Source organism: Pyrus communis, chromosome 5, assembly GCF_041283825.1.
Source record: "Pyrus communis isolate YQ-2024b chromosome 5, ASM4128382v1, whole genome shotgun sequence".
NCBI classification, from domain to species: domain Eukaryota; kingdom Viridiplantae; phylum Streptophyta; class Magnoliopsida; order Rosales; family Rosaceae; genus Pyrus; species Pyrus communis.
The window spans coordinates 3,030,276-3,056,213 of record NC_142569.1 but is presented as its reverse complement, the minus strand read 5'-3'; the positions used below and the strand labels follow the sequence as shown (position 1 = coordinate 3,056,213).

Sequence of the window (25,938 nt, the reverse complement as noted above, 5' to 3'; positions counted from 1 at the left end):
ATGAGACTTAGTCTACTCCCTCCATTAGTATATATAATATCGTTTCGTCCAAAAAAAAAAAAAATTCTTTAATTGAACCGTCATTGGCCACTGCTTAGGACTAAGCCAGCAATTTTTTGCATAATAGGTTTTGGATCAATCCATTAATCATTATCAGATCACTGATTAAACTCGAAAACACATCATTTGTTAAACCTAAACATTAGATATGACAAATTTTTGTATAATATGTTAAATTGACACAATTATATAACCCGTTAACGAATCCGATAATTATCGGATAATTTATTAAGAATATATTAAGATAACACGTTTGACAAACATTGTACGACAAACATGACCCAATTGGCCAGGTTTTGGGCCCAAACTGCGAACACCAAACGGCATCGTTTCGGTTCCCGCTTGAACGGTGGAACCGCTTCCTTCTCCGGACACATTTTAAAGCGTTTCTCAGTTGGGTCGGGAAGAACACTATATATTTTACAATAAATCCAAAACCTGCAGAGAGTAAATTACCAAGTTGGCTCCTTCTTCGTCGATTTCCGTAAGATTTCGCATTCCCTTCTATATTTCATCATTTTTTTGGGATTCGATTGATGCTAATTTCTTTGTGTTTACAAATTACACCTGTTTGGTTCCCGAGAAAACGAAGAAGAAAAGGGAAAATGTAGTTTTCTTATATATGCTATAAATTTGGGTAATATATTCATAGAAAGTTACAATTCGTAACAATCAACTTCTTGTTCGTCTATGAAGAAAACTAGAAAAATAGCTTTAATTTGAAAATTATCGTATGAATTTTTTCGTCTTGTTTCCTTTTCTGAACGGTAAATCTGGTAATCTAGGGTTAAATTTGTTCATGATTTTGGGACATCATACTTCGTGAGTGACTTATGACTCGTTTAGAAGGACTTTCAAAATGATTGAAAGCGTTTTTTATGAAATTAATTTTGGGTTTCAGAAGCAATTTTAAGTGTTTTTTGAAGGAAAAAAAAACACGAAATATGTGCTTCTTGCAAAGTGTTTTTCCGAGATCCACTTGGACTATTACTTAGGATTGGGTTCAAAAAACATTTTTGCCAAAAACGTTTTCAATCATTTTAAAAACACCTCCAAACGAGATCTCGCTGTACAACCAGATGTTCTACTTAATTACAAACTCACCCGTCGCTGCATATCTTTACCATTAAATCGTCCGTTCTACATATAATTCAGTGTGGAACCCAAGTATTTGTTCATAATTTTTGTTTTTTATTTTTTATGTTTAATATTTCAAATGGGATTATGCTTTGCCCTTGTACAATGCTGAGATGCTTGGTTGTGAATCCCAAATTCGTCTTGTTGTATTCAGAACAAAAGTTATTCGCTATTCGGGAACATTCTTGTTTTAAGCACTAATTTGCTACCGTTAATGATGATTGATGAGTGTGACATTGATGTTACAGAAAACATTTTGAGCAATGGGGAAAAGGAAGTCATCAGCAAAACCGCCTCCTAAGAAGCGGAATGACAAGCTTGATACCGTCTTCAGCTGTCCCTTCTGCAGCCATGGCACCAGTGTTGAATGCCGCATGTGAGTGCTGTTGTTTGATTTCGTTCTGGTTTTTGAGTTCTCTTACTTAACCTTCTGCAGAGGAATTCATACCCGGAACTAGTTCTAGGAGATTGTTATTGAATGTTAGGTTCTGCATACTTTTTGGTCTTGTAACTCGCGTTTATCGTTTATCTTTGCTTCAGTGACATGAAGAACTTGATTGGGGAAGCTTCTTGTAGAATATGCCAAGAAAGCTTCAGCACCACCATCACAGGTCTGCGCAAAACTTGGTCCCTTAATTTGAAACTTATATCCCCTTTCGTCGGAGACTTGGAGTTGAATTTTAACGGGATGATATTTGGCCGCTTTTGAACCATAAACCCTTAGATTGTTACGAAAATGTCATTTCTCAGAAGTTTATGCATTTCTTTTATTGTTTTCATCCAACTCTGGTTTCTCTTTGTTTGCAGCTTTATCCGAACCAATAGACGTGTAAGTAAATTATTTCTCGCCATTTCTCTTTTCGGTCTGAAATCTGTCTATCACGATTCACCAAAGGGTAATCCCGTGGTCACACACACACATGTATGTGAGAGTTGTGGCTCCGCGGCTCTTTTTATTCATGTCAAAAGTTGCAACTTTGCAGCTACAGCGAATGGATTGATGAATGCGAGCGGGTTAACAATGTCGAAGATGATGGTGATGCTTAGGAGGAGGACCTGATGCCTAGATAGGTTGTCCCTGTGTCAGCTGCTGTGGGAGTTTTATTTCTCTGACCAAAATCAGTAGTAGTTCTAAATAATTTCCAAACCATGATTGTCAAGCAAGTTTTAAACATTTCAATGAAGACGTGATGCGAACCCATCTCTACGTAACTTTTTTGTGTTGGTGATGCAATGCAATGTATGATGCATAATGGCTTCTTTTTTTGGTAGAATTCTAGGCATGGACTCCCACGGGCGCGCAATGATTCCATGCGCACAGGAAACTGTCCTGACGGTTTCTTGCGCTTTGCCCGTGGGGTGGCAGAGGGGCCATAACGTCCCAACCCGTTCCTAACCACAGATCAACCTAACACGACCCATTCTTTCTTTCTGAATTGCATTTAAGCACCAGTGAGGATGGTAGCCCTCTCTAACAAGAAAAACTTGTGTAGAGCTCTCGGACGCTGTCTATTTTACTCTTCGATTTCTCTCGAAAAATAAAATCTCAACCTAGTTAGGTAGTTCTACCGAAGTTTCTCTGATCCTGTTGAAATCTACTAAAGAGAAACATTATCTGAAAAAGTAGCAGCATTATGAATGGAGGGTTATTGTAAAAGCAGCAGAAACTAAGGATGGGCATGCAGCTTATTGGAGCCCATCAAACTTCTATCAGTTAGGTTCTGTAATATCCGTTGACATTGTCAACAAGGTAGTCGTAGGGTGCACCCATCTCGTAGTCAAATGTCCCATTTGTTGTTGCCCCTCGATTTGGAGCGTAGTAGACATTTCCGACACTAACCTTTGCATTAACTTTGGCCCTGCCCTTGACAGTGCGCTTGTTATCGGAGGGGAACTCCGCAGAAAGCCTTCCCATCTGCTTCTGCAGATCAGCAACTGAATCGTTGGTTAGTTTGGACTTGGAATTTTTCTTCCCATCAACAAGTTTCAGCTCCAATCTGTACAAGGCACAAGCATCACATTTGTTGATCTCGTACTCATAAAGGTGCCACTCAAAATGGTTTAGCGGTTGAGGATCCATATAGTAAGACCTCTTCAGCCCTCCAAACTCATTCATCACTTGCTTCCTCGACTCATGCCAACCTCGTCCATTGTAATCTGGCAATGACCTCTGCTTTCTGTTACCGCTCTCAAAAGCTCTTCGAGGCTTGTCAAAAAAGAGCCACTCCCGGATTATCTCACCCTCAAGAACCGAAAGATCAAAGAATTCTGGAATCACAAGGAATTGATCAGATACAATTCCCAACAAAAGTCACTCATGACTTCTAAATAAATTTTACAACAAAACAAAGATAAAAACAGCTAAAATGCACTTACCAGGTGCATTCCATGGAGACTTTGCAGTAGCAGCTCCCTCGCACTCAGGGATACCAACACCTTTTCCTTGTGCCTTTGCACTAAGAGCAGCAAAAAGTAGGCCATCCTTCAGGCCGATGCCCCCAGGTCTAAGGACCGGCCCCATGCCTGGTGGTCCTTCATTCAATGCCAAAGCAGCATGAAAGCTACTGCAGTAGTCTAGCCACCAGTCAAACCCTTGAGCAGGCCTAGGGCAATCCCAAAGTGCACACTTTGGCCCCAAGAAAGCAGAGGGCGGAGGGAAAATACTCGGGAGATAAGTAGAAGCCTGAGACAATGTGTCCTCCCCCCTCAAAGCTGTGCCATGAAAACAAGGGTAGAAACTCTGCTCAAAGTCTTGATGCAATTCAAACTGATGATAGTCCAATTGATTAGCCCCTTCCAAATTGTTAACAGCATTGTGAACTCCGGAAGGGGAGCTTTTGCACTGATCAGCCATCGGGAAGGCATGTTCCTGTTGCCCTTGATTCACACTAAATCCCTGAAATATTGTGTTGGCAACCACCAGTTGAGTGCTCATATACAACTGAATCACTATTCATTCAAAGCAAAATAACAAAGCACGTAGCTATATGGATAAACAACAAAAAACTGAAAAAGAAAAAGAAGCAAATACCATTTAACAGTTCAGAAAAGAATGAATAAAAAGAAAAATAAAGGGGGAAAAACCACCTCATGAAAGGCCAAACTTTCTCCAACTTGCAAGTTTTGATCATTAGGCTCAGGTTTCGGTGCAGTTAATGGACTAGTGGCATCATCTTCCTCTTCACATAGCTGCAACAGCCAGCAAATGTCTGAAGAAAACGAACCAAGACTGCCACCCTATATTCGCCATAAACACCAAAATTCACAACCCGACCCTTTAAAGCAAAAGCATAACCACATATTTCATGAGTTCATGTATTACATAAACGAATAATCACAAATATGTTAATACAGTAACAGGACGCTTCTAGTTACATATCTAGTTCCACATATGCACTCAAAACAAATGTATTTGATATGATCAAAATGCTACCTGCTGCTGAAAAGAAGAAGCCGAGGAGGGCTCATTTAGCTCGGCTTTCCACTCGCGTAGCATCTGATGCACTTGTTCTTCGAGGAGTGCAGCATCGACGGAGCGGCTCTCCTTCCTGGCAAACTGGAGGTCCGTGAACATGCCCTGCAAGTCATCCACACGGTTCTTTGCTTTGTCCTTGAAAAGCTTGTGAGAAGCGGACTTGCAAGTGCTCTTTGAACCCTTCATCGCAACCCCCGCCCCCTTCTAAACCCTACAACTCACACATCAAACACAAACCCATCTCAGATTATCGAAAACTCATCAAGATCAAGAATTTAGCAACACACTCACCAACCCATCTCAGATTACCAAAAACCCATCTCAGATCAGTACATAAACAAGCCAAAAAAAAACCTGAATTACGAATAACAATCACGGAAACTCACCATAATTCAGACCAAATTCATACAATTAACTTAAACATAAAGAAAACTAGTAAACACGGGAGTGGAACCTCTACTAGTCAGAAGCAGGCGTGCCCGATTGGTATGGGAACAGAGTGAAATTCAGCAGTTAATCGGAGTTTAATACCGAAAGAAAATTGGGATCGGAAAGGGCTGAGAGGGTTTGGGGTGGCGACGGCGAGAGGTGTGGAAGCGAGAAAGCTAAAAAAGAAAAGAGAAAGGTGAAATATTCGACCCGAAAAGGAGATGCTTACCCAATACTCTCGCTCAACGTGTTTGATGCCAATTTCCAGTAGTCTCTGCTCTGTAGCAGGAAGGAGTGGTGACTTCTCCTTTCGCTCGCTTTCGCTCTCTCTCTCGATGTCTGGCTGGCGCTGCCGAAAGTGAAAGCAGGCCAATGTGGACGCGGGTAAAGGGTTAAAAGAGAAGGAGTGGAATGCATGGTTGGGTAAGAAACCGTGGCCTTTATATCTTGGATGGGTCGGTCGCTAATGACATATTCTCTGTTTATTTTTCTCAAAAAAAAAATTGCCTTTTGACTTGTGAAGACTAAAATACATAAAATAAATCCGTAGAAGGTTAAGTTAAAATTTAAATAGGGAATACTTTTGCTCATTTCTTAAAGTGAGTGTGGGTCGTGTGAAGCTTTTTTTGTATTGATTGTGGTTAAATTACTTTAAATTTTAAAATTTATGTTTTAGATCATTTAAATTAAGAGAGGTTTAACAAAATATTTATGGTATTGTTCACTTTTAACGAAAAACCATATTTATATCTTTCCTGCCTGATACTATTCACTATACCTTTAAAAAGGACTTTTCATTAAAAGAGAAGTTTTTTTGAACTTTTCGTTAGTTTTCCTTTAATTAAACTAATATGACGATAATTAATTGAGGAGGTGAGAACTACCCCCTCCTCTCTTTTTTAGGGGTGAGCAAGAAATGCATTCAGTTAAACAGATGGATCGTCCTTACTCAACAAATGACAATTTGAGTATGTGGCATTCAATTTTCATTTTGTTGTACAGTTCTTTTTCTAATCCAAGTAAACATGTGAGAGGCAGAATCAAACTTCAGACTTCAAGTGCAGCGATAAAATACACGATGACAGTCTTTTAGTAGCAATTGGGAGAAACGTATTTATAGTTGTAACTTGCAATAAACTCATCAGTTTACATAATCTAGAAGATAATTTGCGAATAAAAACTTATATTGATAAGGACATATGAGACTGGTTTGGACTTTTGACCCCCCATATAAAAACTTATATCTATTTCATGTACCGTCATGTTGAGTGTTGAGCCCATATCTCCTCTGGTTAAATATCTATGAAATAATAAAAAATTACAATAAAATATTTATGTTCACAAGCATTTTTATTAAAATTATAATAAATAGTCATCCATTGAAAGATGTCAAGGCGCGACAAAAGACCAGAAATCCTATATCAAAGCATTTGGGAGGTCAATGGAGTTCGATCTGGCTTCAACTCTCCTCCTTCCGTGCATGCTCGAAAGACAAACAAGAGTTGTAGGGATTATAGGTTGAACAGTAGATCGAAGTCTACCTATTTCTTGGTGGGAGAGAGAGAAGGGGAAGACAAGTCGACCAAGAAAGGGATAAAGAGAGCATCCACTACTACCAATATCATCCATCAGATTCCTAATTTGATGCCTGTTTGTGGAGATAAAAGGGAATTAAAAGGGATGGCTGTGCTGCTTTAAATATGTATCATCACTACTACTCAACTTAATCAGCATCTTATGGATAAATTTTTAAGTGTGCTGGAAACACTGCTCGATACATCTAATATAAAATTGAATGACGATTGATTTTTATTTTTATTATTTTATTTTTTTGAGGTTATAGTTATAGAATCAGGCAATGGCTTGAAAACTCTGAGTTTTAATGATAAGGACAAAATAAAGGGTAAAGTGAATAGTATTAGGATTGACTTTTTAATGTAAAAATGTTGTTTTTCGTTAAAATGAACAGTACTGTTGGTTTTTCGTTAAAACTTCCTTCAAAGATTTGATTGATCATTTACCAATTTAGAGGTTTCGTCTATTTATTTGATTAACAGTTAGACATGTGAATGAATTCCAATGTGATAGCATAGATGATCGTTGAAGGGTGACGTAGAATATGATCTGTCCAATAGAATTAGGGAATATGTAAAAGGTGAGAGTGACTAAATCCCATTTCCAAATCTTAGTGAGAAAGAAAAGCACAGATAAAAGTAGAACAATAAAATTAGTATTTCTAAATCTTAGTGAGAAAGATAAGCTGATAGTGACTGAATCTCATTTCGATGAAACGAGAGCAATAGTTTCTGAACTATTACCGAATTGTACCTTTAGTTCCTAAACTAAAATTCCAAAGATTTGGTTTCTGTATTTAATTAAATATGGAGCATTGATTCTTTCGTGCTAACTCCGTTAACTATGCCGTTTCTTAATGTGGGAAGCGTTCAAGCGTATGAGACCTATTATTACATGATTGAATGCCAACTAGATTAAAAAATAAAAGATTTTTTTTAAAAAGATAAAAATAGAAATTCATGAATGATGGTTTAAACCCAAAATTAAAATCTCTTTGCACTCAAAAAAACCAAGCATGTCTGGAAGACTAATGCCACAACACACAAGGCATCAATAACTTGGCATCTCTCTGTTAACAAGGTTTAGACATTCCGAAAACAGTGAAGCCAGGCATCAATCTAAAAAGATGACCTACGGTCGAAAGAATCAAGGGTGAAATTTTTCCCTCGGCAACGAGGAAAGCATTGTACGAATTAAAATCGGATTAAAAACCATCTTTATTAGATGAGTTTTGTGTATGATCAGGCTGGCTTTACTGACTTTGCAGATTCTGTATCAGGGCGCTTGAAACTGATAATACCGCTAAGCCCTCGTCCCCTGGCAAGCGTCTCCAGTTCTTCAAGTTTTTCCTTAAGAAGTTCCACTTCTCTTGATAAGGCTTCGTCTCTTTGCTTGAGTGCCTGAAAAACAGTGAACGGCAGGCAGGCAGTTAGGCCCCCGTAAAACTTGATAGGTATTGTTCTAAGAAGCATGTAGTGTGAAACAGATATTGGGTTGTGCATACTGCATAGTATGATATATATTTACCAAACTGTGATATGATTGTTTCACAATACAAGTCTAACCAAGTTGTTATAACGTGGTCTTAGGTTTCGTGATAATCCACCAAGATTTTCACGATATTAGACATCCCCAACCTTAGACTAGCTCTTTCATAAAGAGTTTCCTTGGTTTGTAAGGTAATATTCATTAACATCGGCATGCTCTAGGTGTCTATCTTTCATTAATCTTTTGAAGGACAAGCTACATGTATCTAGTTTGTCACCGGACAGTACTTTATCCGCATCAGAAATTGAGAAGATGATATTATACCATCTTGTTCACCAGAAAGTGCACAAGAGAGCATAATAGAGAGAGGGAGAAAGGGAGAGAGACTCTCCTGATTACTCTTTTCGGGGACAAAAGGGGCAGCGATTTGCAAACGAACGAAAGGTAAACCTAATATGAGAGTTACAAGCTGCTTTATTCATTTCCACTGTAATGAAGCAACAAAATTGACCTTGGCATAATACAGTTTTGACTGTATTTCAGTAAGTGTAAAAAAATGTACATCTTCTGTATTCAAATAAATATGATTTTATCCACACTAATGAAATGAAACCAAAGAAGGCAGGTTGCTCAGATAGTTCAATACCAGAATAAAGAGTTAACATTTTCTTTCAACTCCATTAGCATTTTCAATTTGAAAAGGATTGGAGGTCATTTGTTCAAAAGACGGTAAAAATGTAACTGAATAAAAATTCTATATTCTCACGAGGTCAATGAAATAATAGCAGTAGGTTGGCGTACAAATGCAAATTAACACATTGATTGTATTGCCACAATACCTCCAGTTCTTGCTTGCGTGCTTCCTCCTTTCTTGCTTCTGATCTAGCACTTCTTTGTACTTCAAATATCAAAGCAACTGTTGCAACCTGTGTAAATATATATATATATATATACACACACATATATAGAAAGTTAGGAATGTAAGTATTATCATGGAACAATCACTACATATACAGTTGGTTTTAGTGGGACGACCATGGTCTGTGAGTCAGATTTCCAATTTGATAAATCACTACATATACAGCTCAAATCTACATATATTTATTTACATTTGAGCCTTCCAGTGTCCATTGATAAATCATAATAAATCGTAAACTTAAGAGAAACAGCTATGAGAAACTGCAAAACGAGTAGCTTGCACTAAATATTACCGAGAAGACAAAGAGCTCCCCCATAAGGTCAACAGCAGCCTGCACAGCCTTCTCCTCATTCAAAGGGCGAATCTCAACATCGGTTGCATGACTGTATAGGCGCCTTTGCATCCTCGTGGTGATTCGATGGTTTGCCTGAATCCCAATTCATTAGAGATTAAATCCCTTCACAGATTAATGCATACAAAGAAAGTTGATTTCAAGCAAACCAGCATCAGAACTTAGTGTTTGTAATATCAAATTCACACAGTAACATGAATTTACAGGCAGATAAACCTAACAAAAACCCGAAGGCAAGATTCCACAAAAGTATAAACAGTAGCTCAGCTCTAGCACCACTGTCAACAATAATTTTACAACAATACATAACACAAACCATGTGTCGAAACGGGATGATAAACTAAAATGCGATTCACAAGCACTAGCTGGGACGATATAAACCAAAGAGCCCGGATGGGCAAGCTCGAAGATTGATTACCAACAAGGAAAAAATGAAACTTTTTGATCACCGAGTTAAAAAGAATGTAAATTTCAAATGGGGGCAAGAATAGCTTGTCAAAAAATGTATTGGGATCACATTACAACGAAATACAAATCACCAATTCACCCTCTGAAACAATATCTTGTAGTTAAAATTTACCTGTGCGATGCTGACGATTAACTGGCGGAACCTGGGATGCACTGCAGCTTGATGTTTGAGTCGGGCGGCGACGGGTTTGCTGAGAGTTTTGATGGCCAGAGTCCCGAGCTTCAGGAGCGGAAGCACCATGGCTGCGCAATCCGATCTACAAATACAATTGTTTGGTGCTTACTGTTCTTGCTTCGGAACAAAGCTGATGAGAATTCAGTAGTAAATGCTCAATCGACGGTGGTGATGAAGTTGGAAATGGGGTGGTTATGTATCATTGCTGCGGGGTTGACTGGTTCAGAGGGCGGGTGAGTTTCTTGGAGAAGAAGAAGAAGAGAGCTGAGAAATGGAGAAAGTCCGAGGAAAGGGAAGGCATGTGGGAAAATGGGGTTTGTTTGTTTATTGCTGAAATTGGGGGAAATTGGAGTGGAAACTGCGATTTTGTTAGTCCTCGTGGTTCTAGTTGGTTTCACTCCCATCAAATTGGACGGCTGAAATGTATAAAATTGCCATTCGGCGACGTTAACCGAAAATTATTTGTTTATTCGACCCAAGAGACCGAATTGTATGAAGTTAAATTGCATTCATAACCCAAATGATACATGTAGAAAATAAGGTGTTTTCCTAATTACAACCATGAACGGTCAATACAAATTTACCGCTTGAGAATGTCTCACAAGAATAAAATACAATTCACAAAAAAAAAAGACTTGGATCGAGTTGATGCAACTTATTACAGCTTATGACTAATCAAACTAAATAACTTGTAATGTAAAAAGTCTCACAATGGTTATGTGGGAATCGTTGCCCATTATTTCAGCTCAAACTGAGCATATATACATGGTACAATTTTGATTGCAACTAGGTATCATTGTTTATGAATCAGGCTCAAACTGCATTATGTTGTGCAAATTAAAGCAATCTACCAACCTAACCATTATAGTTGGTAGAATCCACTAGGGGGAGGAAGAGAGACCAAGTGGATGATGAGGTTTGAATCGGATCAGTCGCCATGTAATAGAGATTCTGTCCAAATTTGCACCAACTAAATGTAATAAGTGATAAAACGTCAACGTTTAGAGAGAGAAAAACAAAATACATGGTACTTTATTAGGAAATAGATCTTGAAACGATAATTTTTTAGTATTTCTTTTAGATACCTATTTTTTTCTATTGATCTTAATGATGTTATAATAATACCTGAAGATGTCTTAAGTTCGTCATGATTTAACAATTCAAAATGAAGTCACTCAGTACTATGGTCTGATGATATTCCTCTTCACTTGGAAGTGAGAGGTTAGGTTCGAATCTCGTGGATGGCGAATTCGATACCAAATTAGGCTACCCATTGTGTGGTTTTGCCGAACTCCTACTCCTCTTAATGTAAAAATATTGATGTACTAAAAAAAAAAAAAAAACAATTCAAAGTGAAAGTTTACCCCCACAATTTATCATGGGTTGGATGGAAGTAGGATTCTCTCCCCTCCTATTCACATCCCCTTCTCTCCTCTCCTCTCACATATTATTTTTTGTCTTATTGTCTATATAAAAAAAATCAATATAAAATGTTAACGTAATTAAATCGTAAACGTTAAAATAGGAAAGAAGGGAATTCTCTTCCTGTTGGATGAGATCACTAAACAAAACCCATTGACTTAGCAGCCCGGCCCACTTCCACAGCAAAAGACAACAAAATTCAGCCACGTCAGCGATCCTCAATCAGTATGACACCTCCTAAACCAACCCGCGTCCGTCGATTACCAAAGCATCAACGGCCAAAGTCATTTCTATATCCGCGCCATTATTTTCAAACTGCAGCCCGAAGCACAACAAAAACACCCTCCACGTCAGCGATCTGCAACAATAATAAGCAATCAAACTAGGCGCAGCCGTCGATAACACCCTAAATCAACGGTCTCAATTCGTTCTCTCCCATTTCCATGTTTCACACATCCCGCTATAAAGTCCCTCCATAGCCAGAGCTCTCACACGCTACTCACAAATCAACCAAAAAACCCCAAATCTCAGAAACCCCTCTCAATCTTCAATCGAATCCACTAATGGCTCGCACCAAGCAAACCGCCCGCAAGTCCACCGGAGGAAAAGCTCCCCGCAAGCAGCTGGCCACCAAGGCGGCTCGCAAGTCTGCTCCGGCCACCGGCGGAGTGAAGAAGCCCCACCGCTTCAGGCCCGGAACCGTCGCTCTCCGTGAGATTCGTAAGTACCAGAAGAGCACTGAGCTCCTGATCCGAAAGCTCCCATTCCAGCGCCTGGTCCGTGAGATCGCCCAGGACTTCAAGACCGACCTGAGGTTCCAGAGCTCCGCCGTTGCGGCCCTCCAGGAGGCGGCGGAGGCCTACCTCGTCGGGCTTTTTGAGGACACCAACCTTTGCGCCATCCACGCCAAGAGGGTCACCATCATGCCCAAGGATATCCAGCTTGCTAGGCGCATCAGGGGTGAGAGGGCTTAGATTCCATTGGGGTTTAGTACAGATAAAAAGGAGTATGGTTTTCGTAGGTAAGGTGTTTGTTGAAATGTTCACGTTATTTTGTGGGGTTGTCGCTTTTTGGTTTAGGGTAGGAAATGTAGGTAAGAATCGAGTCTGAACGATTGTAATGTTAACATCCATGTTAATGAATTCCAGTTCTTTTGATTTGTGCAATTTACAATTAACCCAAAATTATGTATTAGTTTGTAAGTGGTCTCTTATTACAGTAGTAAAAAGGAGTGTATTTTTGTATTATGGTGTGAATTTGAATTTTGTGAACTCCTTAATTTAATAAATTTATTCTTTGGATAAAAAAAATTAAGGTATATTATTTATACATTTGTTTTTACTTTTTATATATGTTTTGTGATATCCCACATTGTTTAGAGAAGTGATCCTTAAATGTATATTCTCATTCTTACTTAGTATGAGATTTTTTAGGAGCTTATTGGCTTCGGATTCCGTAAGAACTTTGAAGTTAAGCGAGAAAGGGGCTAGAGCAATTCCATGATGGGTGACCTACTGGGAAGTTGCTTGTGAGTTCCCAAAAACAAAACTGTGAGGGAATGGTAAGCCGAAAGGAACAATATCGTGCTATAGTGGTGGAGTGGGTCTGGGAAGTGATCTACCTCGAGCTAGGATATGACAATTTGGTATCAGAGCCTAACTCTGATCGTGTGTTTGCCGATGAGGACGTCGGGCCCCTAAAGGGGGGTGGATTGTGACATCCCACATCGCATAGGGGAGTGATCTTTAAATGTATATTCTCATCCCTACCTAGTATGAGACTTTTTGGGAGCTCATTAACTTCGGATTCTGTAGGAACTCCGAAGTTAAGAGAGAAAGGGGCTAGAGCAATCCCATGATGGGTGACCCACTGGGAAGTTGCTCGTGAGTTCCCAAAAACGAAACCGTGAAGGAATGGTAAGCCCAAAGCGGACAATATCGTACTACGGTAGTGGAGCAGGCTTGGGAAGTGATCTGCCCGAGTCGGGATGTGACATTTTTAGTTAATTTTTTTTATTAATTTTATTTAATTTATTTGATTTGATAATTGAAAAGTGAAAAAGGTGTGCGGATCACATCTCAAAAGATTATTTGCTAGTTTTTATTTCTTTTTTTGTATATTTAAGTCAAAATCAATTGACATTGAGGCTTGAAGAGTTAATTTGTGTGGTACAAGAATTGAAGTTCAATTTGTATTGTAGTGCAAAATTATTGAAATGGATTCGGAGATATTGTTATCTAAATGTGTGTTGAGACGAGAATTGAAGTTAAATTTGTATTTTAGTGCACAATTATGGAAATGAATCATTTCTGGATTCTTTTTATCAAATTCACCTAATTAAGGGATCCAGATTTTTAAAATTTAATCTAACGGTTAAAGTTATTATAATTTTTAAAGGAGATTTTTGTTTTTAGCTATTTGATCAAATTTCAAGAGTTCGGATCTCTTAATTGGGTGGATTTTGTGGAAAAGATCCGAAAAAAAACTCTTTCCCACAATTATTGTCTACTTTTTACAAAAATGACAGTTTCTGAAATTCTTATCTTTCTAGCAATGATGTAATGTAATGTAGAATCGGATGCCTTCCAGATCCTTTGAAACTGAGCCTCCTAATCAAGGGATCCGGGGCGTTGAAATTTGATCTAACGGCTACAAACAGGGGTCCTCGCTAAGGTTATAATAATTGTAGCCGTTAGATCAAATTTCAACAGCCCAAATTCCTTGATCAAGAGGCTCAATTTACAAGGATCCGGAGGAGATCCTGTTCCATTTAACATATACTTTAGAGATATCCGATATGGTGGAGGGTTATATGTTTCTTGGACCATTTCTTGATATCATGATTCTAAGGTCATCTCTAAAAGAGAGGGCTAAAGATTCCAAAGATAAAAAGGTACTTGATCTAATGGTTGGTCTATAATTTTATGAAGCACACCAAGCCATTATTTGACTAGAAGGGCATTATGCTAGTCAAATGTAGCCTTTAGTCCTTTTTTGAGATCAACTTCTCAATTACAATAATTGATTCAGATTTAATAGCTAAATTTGAAAACTTCCAATTAATTTAATTAATTAATTAATCACTAAATTTAAATTACAAGCTTAGAACTATTAATTATGAGGGCTATGTTTAATAGGACTATAATAGCTATGTGTAACATTTTCAGATGGAGATGACTTTAGTTGTATAAAAACCAGGCTGCTTCGTTAGTGACCACAGAATTTCCAGAATAGTTATGGAGGGAGATGAAGCAAGAGATTTGTTTGGAGCACAGTCCCATTTGTACAAGCATGTATTCAGCTTCATAACTTCTATGTCGCTCAAGTGTGTAGTGCAGCTCGGCATACCGGACATAATTGACCGCCACGGACAACCCATTACTCTACCTGACTTGGTCACAGCACTTCAGATCCACCCGGCTAAAACCGGTAATGTGCACCGGCTCATGCGCCTCATGGTGCACTCCGGCTTCTTTGCACGAAAACAAGTTCCTAGAAATCATGGAGAAGCAGATGAAGGAGAAGAAGAGGCGTATGATCTCACACCGTCTTCTAGGCTCCTCCTGAAAGACAAAGTACCCAGCTTGTCTCCCTTCGTTCTGGCGATGCTCGATCCAGCTTCCGCAGCACCGTGGCAGTTCCTCGGAAACTGGTTTGGAGGAAGCGAGGTCACGCCTTTCGAGAGCGCTCATGGGATGGGGTTTTGGGAATACGGGGAACGAAACCCCGAATACAGCAGTCTTTTCAATAAGTCAATGGCTAGTGATTCTGGAATGGTGAACTTGGTGATTAGAGATTGCAAGCCAATCTTTGATGGGTTGAGTTCATTGGTTGATGTTGGTGGTGGGACTGGAAAAGTCGCTAGGATTCTCTATGACGCTTTCCCTCGACTGAAATGCACAGTTCTTGAACTTCCACACGTTGTTGCTGATTTGCCAGACAGTGAAAATTTGAAGTTTGTTGGAGGAGACATGTTCCAGCGTATCCCTCCAGCGGATGCTGTTTTCCTCAAGGTAAGCAATTTTTCAACTTTTCAATTATCTTCTGTTTTTGACCATATGTAATTACATCAACTATTTAGCCTTTTATAACAAGATGGAATAGAATAGGGTAATGTTTAGAAGTGGTTAAAAATGGCTAAAAGCACTTTCAGATAGCCAAAAATTCTTTTTGTAACGTTTGGCATAAAAGTGTTGGAAATTATATATTACACTATTATTTTATAATATTTAATTTTTGTATGAATGAAAAATAAGTGGCAAGTGTTACAGTTGAATTCAAATTCATGAGTTGTATTTGTTCGTTGGAACTTTAGACAACAATTACAATTGTTTCAAAAGGGGTGGCTTGAGTTCTATATAAACTCAACCATCCCACTTGTCTAAATAATTAAGAGTACAGTTTTCTTTAGGTTTTTTATTTTTTGTTAGTCAAATTCCGAGTCGCGTCTGAAGAATACGGAATATAGACGTTCGCCAAAGTTCGAAGATTGAAGTGCTTTGACTTCAGATTATAGATTGTTGAATCCTAGGAGATTGACGCCTACCGAACTACAAGTACAAGACTAGAGGCGAAATTCTGTATTTAGGACATTGCATTTATGCAAGCCTCAATCTCCAAGTTTGTTAGTTTTTCTAATTTTCTCTCTAGTTGTTTATGTTAATCTCATGTATACTTGATGTTGTGAATTTGATTATTATCGTTGAAATTATATTGTTATTTTTTCATATTTTCTAATATTACTCTAACAATCTAAAAACAAAAATTCTTATGCAATAATTAGAAAAATATGAATTTAAGAAATAATTATATTGATAAGGTAGAAAAGAATGATCTGAATATATGTTAGTGAAACTGCCGTTTAAAATTTAGACTTTTAGACACATGCATATTGCTGTGAAGGAATTGTTCTTGATCTTCAGTAAGAAGGACATGAGCAGTTTGCTATGGTATTGTTTATTTAATTCTTTTTGCCATTTAACGTTATTGTTGTTGGTTCAATATTCTAAAAATTAGACATTGAGAATGGTGATCAGTTCTTGTGATATGTGATTGGTTTTGCGAATTCAAATCTTGCCAACCGTTGTGCTAGTTAAATGGTTTCTTAACGATGTTGATGAAGATAATAGTAAAAAGAGAATGGATATTATTGGAGTTCGATTCATGCCCTATGGTTTGAATGATTTTGATTCAAACAAAAGAGGGTTTTCAACATCTTTTTTGGGGTCTTTGAAAATTTGACCCTTCACACCGTAAGAGGTATGTGCAGAATTGTCCATTAACTGTTAATTGACTTGGTATGCATGTACACATGCCACGAGAATCATGCACTTTCTTATATAATTTGGCATTATAAGGTTATAGTTTATGCATTAATCTGTATCACTGAAGTTTGATTCTAGGATCCAGCATGTTTCTGTGAAACACATGTCGATCCTTTATACATATATGTAGTTTAGTTTAAATAATTGATTGTCGGTGTTTCCAATTCCTTTCTCTGGAAAAATGAGACATCGTTATTAGAATGTGGATAATAAGTTGTGGTAAGATTTCATAAGTCCTTAAATTATTTTACTATCTGCATGTATAAAATATGCGAGACTTATTTGTACTGATGGAGGAATTTAGAAACAACACAACGGTTCTTGATGGGTTTGCAAATTGTTGCATCATTTGAAATCAACGAGGCCAGGATGGGCCCATGCTAAAGTATGCTCAATTTACGCTTACACTGAAAAAAAGTGTCGGTTAAGGTCAAGTGAAATGGCTTGATTCAAGAATTTGCTTTATCTGCAAATTTAGAACGGTTACAATGATACTAGTTCATGAACTCAGATCCTTTTTCAGAGAGGAATGAGTCTGAATTGATGCATTTAATCCACAACGCGATAAGTTCTTTTTTCATGAAAGAGAAGATAACCCCCTTATGTCCGTATGTGACTAAGAACTTTGGTTGTGACAAAGAGAACCATTGATTTCATTGTCACTGAAATGAAATTGGCTGGTATATGAAGGCTTCAAAGCCATAGTGCTAGAGAAACTTGAAATCAGTCTTTGTTTCTCAATAATTATGCGATATTAAGGAAAAGAAACCTTATATAACGTTGAGGTTTTCTAGTTTTTTTGTAAACTCAGTTTAGTTAAGCATATTTATAGAATGATGAGCACTTGTAATAAGAGTTGCATAACTAAAAACTGCGTTTTTCTACCAGTCATGATTATGAATGATAAGAAGCCCAAGGGATTAATAATTTGGACTTGGAAGCGTGAAATAAAATTTGTTGTTCTTAGTCAAATTATAAATCTTTGAACTCATTTTTAGATGAGTTATCATCGTCGTAGAAAACGATGAATAGACAGAAAGTATGGGGGTATTTCGTAAAGAGAATGACGAAGTGTTGAAATTGATGTTTATTGAGTAAGCATACACAATTAATATAGACATGATAATGCTTATTAAGCAAGAATATTAATGAACATGTTATGAATTCAATGATGCTGGCTGATTGAATTTTGATAATTTGAAGTCAAAGTACATATGGATATGCAAATGCATAATCTATACTGGAATTGAAGATAACCTTAAATAAGGCTAGTGAACATGTACTCATGTGATCATTTAGCCGAGTAAGGGCTAAACATGAAGTCCAAATAAGAGTAATTTGTTTCTTAAAAGAGAGATAATATAAAAACAGTTATCTCTTATAATGAGTAACTTTAAGGTATGAAGAGTTAGAGACCTTCCTACAAATACCTTAAGTGGGGGAGTATGCCCAAATATTAGCAAATTACTTACTAAAGTCCCAACGTGTACAGTTGAGGACTTGAAATTGTAAATCTACTTCGTATGAAATATAATTTCATAAGATGGATTGTGTTTACCATTAAAGATAGTCAACCTAAGTAGTACCAATTATTAAAGGATTGACTAAAGAGTAAGTTGATCATCGAAGGGAATGAGGATAAAGCCAATATAACTAATGAATCAGCCAGACAAAAACCTAACTTAGTTGATTGGAGATATTATAGTCTAAGTTTAATAGGCAAACTAGTTGGGCATGATTCAAAGAAGTTAACACATTATATACCTCATTCCTATGATGGAAGAAGTGTGCTGTCTGCAGAAGTTTTAGGGTGTATATTTATACTTAATGACAATGATATCTTATAAATAAGAGGAATAGAGTAGACTATTCTTAATCAATGGTCACTTATGTGAGAGTAAAAGTGAGTTATTTCTATGAGAATGAGATGAGTAAATTCTCTAAAGCTCTCATGAATTCAGGATCAAAATGAACACAACCATATGAACTGTAATATATTAGGATAAAAGATGTGTGTTGCTTATTATCTCGGTTTACTGCTGCGGTGAATAGTTCAAGATCTTCCACATCTACTACGTCACCAAGTAAATCTGATAACTATTCACTAGACTAGGTTCAAGTCCAAAAGACACATCTCCCAATGCATCTCTTGTCCGCCTATACTCTCAAATTCTTCCTATTTTTTCATTCATGTGGGGGATTGTTGGAAATTATATATTATAATATTATTTTATAATATTTAATTTTTGTGTGAATGAAAAATAAGAGTCAAGTGTTATAGTTGAATTCAAATTCATGAGTTGCATTTGTTCGTTGGAACTTTAGGCAACAATCACAATGTTTCAAAAGAGATGGCTTGAGATCTATATAAACTCAACCATCCCACTTGTCTAGAGTTTTCTCCAAGGCATGGATGGGGCCAATGAAGGCTCACTGGGGGTATATGCCCCCACTCAAGTGATTCGTTTGTTAAGTTGTAGATTACAATTATATACTACACAAGCGTTATCTTTGAAGAAAATATATGTATCTAATATCCAACATACCTTCATAATGCATATACTCCATAGTAAATATTATATAAGCAAAAATGCTCTTATTCTATCATTCAAACCGAAAAACCTCTCATGCGTAATCATGTATTAATATTTTTCTTATCACCTTGTCACTTTCCACTACTACATTGAAATTTTTGTAATATTGGAATTGTGATGCATTATCATTTGAAATCATCCATATCATCATATTAGGTATAAGCCATACTATAATAAGGTTTTCTTAGTTGATTTTCGGATTGTCCCCACTAGAAGAAATTTCTAGCTCTGTCCCTGCTTCAAGGTCTTTTATTTTTTGTTAGTCAAATTTTGAGTCGTGTCTAGAGAGTACGGAATATAGACATTCGCTAGAGTTCGAAAATTGAAGTGTTTTGACTTCGGATCATAGATTGTTGAATCCTAGGAGACGAACGCCTACTGAACTACAAGCACAATAATATGAGTGAAATCCTGTCTTTAGGACATTACATTTATACAAGCCTCAATCTTCAAGTTTGTCAGTTTTTCTAATTTTCTCTTTAGTTGTTTATGTTAATCTTATGAATTTGATTATTATCATTGAAATTATATTGTTAGTTTTTCATATTTTCTAATATTGCTCCAACAATAAGTTTAGTGGCATACATGAACAACTAAGTATTTAGATCTCCAAGATGATATGTTTATTTCAAACTTGAATAATTCATGGTTTTCTGGACTCCAACTAAACATGCCACAAATGTGGTTTTGGGTTAAAGGACCTGGAGCTGAACTGCTTTTCGAAATGGTGATTGAGGAAGAAGTTCCAAGTACTTTTCTTTAAAGCACTTTAAAATGTGTTAAATTTTCGACTGCTGCTAATAAAAGCGGTTTTAACAAAGACGGTTTTGGTTATATGATGTGAAAATTGGGTAATTGGCAGCTGATTTTGCATGATCTGAGCGATGAGGAATGCTTGAAGGTTTTGAAGAAATGCAGGGAAGCAATTGCAAGCAATGGGCAAGGGAAAGTTATAATCATAGACATAGTGATAAACGAAGAGAAAGATGAGCATGAAATAACCGAAGCAAAGCTCTTGTTTGATCTGCTGATGATGGTTGTGGTCACTGGAAGAGAGAGGAGCGAGAAAGACTGGAAAAAGCTCTTTCTGGAGGCTGGTTTCAGCAGCTACAAGGTGACACCAATATTTGGTTTGAGATCCCTCATTGAAGTTTTTCTTTAGAAAGTTAGAAGCAACCATGTAATATGTGTGATTTACGTGGATGCTGAGTTTTAAGAATAATCAGCTATAAAATAAAGTAATTGAGCGTTTGATAAACTATATTTATAAAAGTATTGTGAGAATGAAAAACAGTGTAAAAGCATTTGGTAAATTTTAATGTAAAAAATGATATAATTATATAATGATAGAAATGAATATGATAGTAGGGACGATGACGATGATAAAGGAGGTAAGAGTAATGGTTGTGATGTTGGATGTGGTGGTGTCAATAAAGGGGTTTGGTGATTGTGTTGTAGTCTTGCAGAGGTAATAATGGTGGTAGGGATGCAACAAGTGACAACAACGATAGTGGCAGTTGTGGTGGTGGCCATTGTCGTTATGATGGTGGCGATGACGACAATAATGGTAGTGGCAGTTGTAGTTGTGGTGGTAGTGGTGGTGGTGATGGTTGTGGTGATGGTGACGGAGTGATTGTGGTGTGGTGGTGGTGACAACAATATAAGTGGTAATGACAATGGTGATGTAAGAGGTTATGGTTGTTGTAGTGGTAGGTGATTATGTCTCAAAGGATAAATAATGTCTTTTTTTTTTAATTAATGAAAGTGTTACAAAAATTGAAAATATTCATTAAAAGACTCAACTCCATTTTTTATTAAAAAAAGCTTGTAAAAGCAGGATATTTTATTTTTATCAAACATTATTTATTGCTTAACTGAAAAGTGAAACAGTTTTTTGTATAAAAAACAATACCAAAGGGACCTATTAATGATTTAATATAATTCATTCTAAAGAGTGATATGATTGGTCGCACACACATATATATTAATTTTGACTACTTTGTAAATATTATAAGCATAAATAATCATAATCAGTCTATTAGCCCAAAAAAAAAAAAAAAGGGTCAGAATCAATCCTGCATACATGTGTAAATTTGTTTTGATAGTTCTTTATAGTTTTACAAGCATTAATAATTATGACAGTTTCACACGTGTAAATGACTATTTCTAGCATTTCTTTTCCCTTAGTTTTAATTAGCATTGATAGATAATTGGGGGACTTTTCTTCATTTTCTCATTTTGATAGATATAATTCCAGTACTTTGATTTGTGCAATTTACAATCAACCCAAAATTATGCATTAGTTTGCAGGTGGTTCTTGATCGTTGTGGTGAAAATGAGTGTTATCTTTGTACTCTAATGTGAATTTGAATCTCATCTAATTTGACAAATTTATTTTTTGGACAAAAAAATTTGGAGTATGCTATTTACACATTTATTTTTATTTTTTTACACACTTTTAGTTAATTTTTTTTTATTATTATTTTTTAAAAATTTATCTGATCTCATAATTAAAATTTAAAAAGATGTATAAAAAAATAAAAAGAAGTGTGTATGTGCTAGTTTTTAATGGTCAAAATCAACTGACATTGAGGCTAGAATAGTCAATTTGTTGGGAATGGCTCATATATTTGTTATCTGAATGTGTGGTGGTACAAGAATTGAAGTACAAAATACACTTTGAGAATTGTATTGTAATATAAAGTACAAAAATATTTTAGTCTTTATTTCTTATTTATTTTATTCAACTGTGATTTGTATTGTAATATAATTGCTATTTGAATCTTGGTTCCGCACAACCAAACCCCAACACAATTACCTTCTTGTTGTTTTTGATAAAACAATACAGACTGGATTTGGAGTAGATTATCTAGTAGGAACTGGATTTATTATTTATGTATGTTGGATTAATATTTTTATTTACCGAGAAATATCAATTAACGGTGGTGCGCGCAATTATTATCTACTTTTTACAAAAATGCCACTTTCTTAAAGTCTTATCTTTCTAGCAATGATGTAATATAATGCATACTTTAGGGATATCCGATATGGTGGAGGGTTATATGTTTCTTGACTATTACTTGATATCATGATTCTAAGATCATCTCTAATAGAGAGGATTAAAAGTTTAAAAGCTAAAAAGTGACTCGATTTGTCCAAAAATTTATCTTTAATTGATGGTTGGTCTATAATTTTATAAAGCAGACCAAGTCATTATTTAACTAGAGGGGCATCAAACTAGCTAAATGTAGTCCCTAGCCTTTTTTTGGGGCTAACTTTTCGGTTACAATAATTAATTCAAATTGAATGGCTAAATTTGAATACATTCAATTAATTTAATTAATTAATTACTAAATTTAAATTATAAGCTTAGATCTAATAATTATTGACGATTATGTTTAGCAGGACTATAATTGTGGATGAAGCTATGTATAGCCTTCTCAGATGGAGTTGACTTGAGTTTAGTTGTATAAAAACCGGGCTGCTTCGTTAGTAACTAAAGAATTTGCAAAATAGTTATGGAGGGCGATGAAGCAAGAGATTTGTTTGGAGCACAGTCCCATTTGTACAAGCATGTATTCAACTTCATAACTTCTATGTCGCTCAAGTGTGTAGTGCAGCTCGGCATACCGGACATAATTGACCGCCACGGACAACCCATTACTCTACCTGACTTGGTCACAGCACTTCAGATCCACCCGGCTAAAACCGGTAATGTGCACCGGCTCATGCGCCTCATGGTGCACTCCGGCTTCTTTGCACGAAATCAAGTTCCTAAAAATCATGGAGAAGCAGATGAAGGAGAAGAAGAGGCGTATGATCTCACACCGTCTTCTAGGCTCCTCCTGAAAGACAAAGTACCCAGCTTGTCTCCCTTCGTTCTGGGGATGCTCGATCCAGCTCTCGCAGCACCGTGGCAGTTCCTCGGAAACTGGTTCCGAGGAACCGAGGTCACGCCTTTCGAGAGCGCTCATGGGATGGGGTTTTGGGAATACGGGGAAGGGAACCCCGAATTCAACAGTCTTTTCAATAAGGCAATGGCTAGTGATTCTGGAATGATGAACTTGGTGATTAGAGATTGCAAGCCAATCTTTGATGGGTTGAGTTCATTGGTTGATGTTGGTGGCGGGACTGGAAAAGTTGCTAGGATTCTCTGTGACGCTTTCCCTCAACTGAAATGCACAGTTCTTGAACTTCCACACGTTGTTGCTGATTTGCCAGACGGTGAGAATTTGAAGTTTGTTGGAGGAGATATGTTCCAGGGTATCCCTCCAGCGGATGCTGTTTTCCTCAAGGTAAGCAAATTTTCAACTTTTCAATTATCTTCTGTTTTGACCATATGTAATTGCATCGACTACTTAGCCTATTATAACAAGATGGAATAGAATATGGTAATGTTTGGAAGTAGTTAAAAATGGCTAAAAGCACTTTCAGATAGCAGAAAAATATTTCAGTAACATTTGGCATAAAAGTTTAGTGGCATACAGGAACAACTAAGTATTTAGATCACCAAGATGATATGTTTATTTCAAACTTGAATAATTCATGGTTTTCTGGACTCCAGCTAAACGTGCCACAAATGTGGTTATGGGTTAAAAGGACCTGGAGTTCCAAGTACTTTTCTTTAAAGAACTTCAAATTGTGTTAAATTTTCGACTGCTGCTAATAAGGTTTTAAGTTTTTGACAAAGACGGTTTTGGTTATATGATGTGAAAATTGGGTAATTGGCAGCTGACTTTGCATGCTCTGAGCGATGAGGACTGCTTGAAGGTTTTGAAGAAATGCAGGGAAGCAATTGCAAGCAATGGCCAAGGGAAAGTTATAATCATAGACATAGTGATAAACGAAGAGAAAGATGAGCATGAAATAACCGAAGCAAAGCTCTTGTTTGATCTGCTGATGATGGTTGTGGTCACTGGAAGAGAGAGGAGCGAGAAAGACTGGAAAAAGCTCTTCCTGGAGGCTGGTTTCAGCAGCTACAAGGTGACACCAATATTTGGTTTGAAATCCCTCATTGAAGTTTTTCTTTAGAAAGTTAGAAGCAACCATGTAGTATGTATGATTTATGTGGATGCTGATTGCTGAATGAGTACTGTCAAATTGCATACCATATGATTATGGACTAGTTTGGGATTGATGTGTTTTATTTTTTTAAAGCTGTTTCTGCTATGTTTTAAGAATAATTAGTTGTAAAATAAAGTTGTTGAGCATTTGATAAACTGTATTCATAAAAGTGTTGTGAGTATGAAAATAGTATAAAAGTGTTTAGTAAATTTTAATGTAAAATTGATATAAAATTATACATAATAACAAAAGATGAACATGATAGTGGGGATGATGACAACAACAATGATGGTGAGGGCGGTGGTTGTGATGGTAGTGTTGGTGGTTGTGTTTATAGTGGTGGTGATGGCAATGGCGATTGTGACAACAATGATAGTTGCAGTTGTAGTTATGATGTTAACGTCGGCGGTCATGCTTGTGGTGGTGGTTGTAGTGGTCGTGTTGGTGGTGTTGGTGACGCGATTGTGGTGTGGTGGTGTCACCAATGGTAGTGGTAATGGCAATGGTGGTGGTGGTCAATTTATTCTTCAAAGATAAAATGTGTCTACATGGATAAATAACGTCATTTTTTAAAATTAATGAAAATGTTACAAAAATTGAAAATATTCATTAAAAATTGCTTTTTGTTACTTAACTAAAAAGTGAAGTAGTTTTTGGTTAAAAAACCAATACCAAACGGGACCTATTAATGATTAATATAATTAACTCTAAAAGAGTGACATGATTAGTCGTTCATGCATGTATATTAATTTGGGCCACTTTGTAAATAATACAAACATGATTGATCAAAATCTGTCTATCAACAGAAAAGAAAATCAAAATCAGTCGTGCACGCTTGTGTAAATTTGTTTTGATAGTTCTTTGTAGCTTTTCAAGCATTAATAATTATGATAGTCCCACACGTGTATGTGACTATTTCTAGCACTTCCCTTAGTTTTAATTAAATAATTGTTCTTGCATTGATAGATAACTAGCCTTTATGCACGCGCTCATGTGCGTACAGAAGACATTTTTTGAATTACGGCGTGCTACGTGCGACTTACACGTTTTAAATGTATTTATATGCATGAATTGACAAAAGGAAAGTCAAATATTTGAAGTAAATGAATAATCTTATATCATGCTAGAAAAAATCCCTCGCAAACCAATCAAAGTAGCTGAATTCACATAATAAAATCGATCTTTCAATTTCCATCTACATTCTATTGACTTTACATTAAGAATATAGAAAATAATATTTAATAAACAACTGGTTGAATCACATTATTGCTAGCCTATTGTGAGGCTAAGCCCACTGTAACATCCCACATTGTCCAGAGGAGTGGATCATGTAACCCTTATATGTATATTCTCATCTCTACCTAGCACGAGGTCTTTTGGGAGCTCACTTGCTTCGGGTTCCGTAGGAACTCCGAAGTTAAGCGAGTTCACGCGAGAGGAATCCTATGATAGGTGA

At 36.7% G+C, this 25,938-nt stretch overlaps 6 protein-coding genes across 8 annotated transcripts; 4 read left to right on the top strand and 2 right to left on the bottom strand.

Moving 5' to 3' along the window:
- Nucleotides 1-406: 406 nt before the first annotated feature.
- Nucleotides 407-2,409, top strand: LOC137725179 (transcription elongation factor 1 homolog). The gene is made up of 5 exons (XM_068463777.2): nt 407-544; nt 1,446-1,573; nt 1,738-1,808; nt 2,005-2,026; nt 2,181-2,409. Exons 2-5 carry the CDS (start codon nt 1,461-1,463, stop codon nt 2,242-2,244), a joined length of 270 nt encoding a protein of 89 aa, XP_068319878.1. The 5' UTR covers nt 407-544; nt 1,446-1,460; the 3' UTR covers nt 2,245-2,409.
- Nucleotides 2,410-2,808: 399 nt separating this feature from the next.
- LOC137725178 (transcription factor VOZ1) lies at nt 2,809-5,536 on the bottom strand. Of its 3 annotated transcripts, none has more exons than XM_068463773.2 (5): nt 5,331-5,536; nt 4,631-4,883; nt 4,285-4,434; nt 3,574-4,093; nt 2,809-3,465 (listed from the first exon to the last, which is right to left on the bottom strand). In XM_068463773.2, exons 2-5 carry the CDS (start codon nt 4,856-4,858, stop codon nt 2,912-2,914), a joined length of 1,452 nt encoding a protein of 483 aa, XP_068319874.2. In that variant the 5' UTR covers nt 4,859-4,883; nt 5,331-5,536; the 3' UTR covers nt 2,809-2,911. The 3 variants fall into 3 exon arrangements, with proteins under 3 accessions (XP_068319874.2, XP_068319876.2, XP_068319875.2); XM_068463775.2 differs by having other exon boundaries at nt 5,127-5,467; XM_068463774.2 differs by having other exon boundaries at nt 5,059-5,370.
- A 2,090-nt stretch (nt 5,537-7,626) lies between these two features.
- Nucleotides 7,627-10,505, bottom strand: LOC137726844 (Optic atrophy 3 protein (OPA3)). The gene is made up of 4 exons (XM_068465801.2): nt 10,016-10,505; nt 9,376-9,510; nt 9,004-9,090; nt 7,627-8,076 (listed from the first exon to the last, which is right to left on the bottom strand). Exons 1-4 carry the CDS (start codon nt 10,142-10,144, stop codon nt 7,918-7,920), a joined length of 510 nt encoding a protein of 169 aa, XP_068321902.1. The 5' UTR covers nt 10,145-10,505; the 3' UTR covers nt 7,627-7,917.
- Nucleotides 10,506-11,998: 1,493 nt separating this feature from the next.
- On the top strand, nt 11,999-12,657 carry LOC137726279 (histone H3.2). Its single transcript, XM_068465182.2, has one exon. The coding sequence runs from the start codon at nt 12,064-12,066 to the stop codon at nt 12,472-12,474; it is 411 nt and encodes a 136-aa protein (XP_068321283.1). The 5' UTR covers nt 11,999-12,063; the 3' UTR covers nt 12,475-12,657.
- Nucleotides 12,658-14,669: 2,012 nt separating this feature from the next.
- LOC137726105 (putative O-methyltransferase 3) lies at nt 14,670-20,762 on the top strand. The gene is made up of 2 exons (XM_068464976.2): nt 14,670-15,513; nt 20,281-20,762. The coding sequence occupies exons 1-2, from the start codon at nt 14,737-14,739 to the stop codon at nt 20,578-20,580; spliced, it is 1,077 nt and encodes a 358-aa protein (XP_068321077.2). The 5' UTR covers nt 14,670-14,736; the 3' UTR covers nt 20,581-20,762.
- A 2,040-nt stretch (nt 20,763-22,802) lies between these two features.
- LOC137726106 (putative O-methyltransferase 3) lies at nt 22,803-24,637 on the top strand. Its single transcript, XM_068464977.2, has 2 exons — nt 22,803-23,713; nt 24,150-24,637. Exons 1-2 carry the CDS (start codon nt 22,937-22,939, stop codon nt 24,447-24,449), a joined length of 1,077 nt encoding a protein of 358 aa, XP_068321078.2. The 5' UTR covers nt 22,803-22,936; the 3' UTR covers nt 24,450-24,637.
- The last annotated feature ends 1,301 nt before the right edge of the window (nt 24,638-25,938 follow it).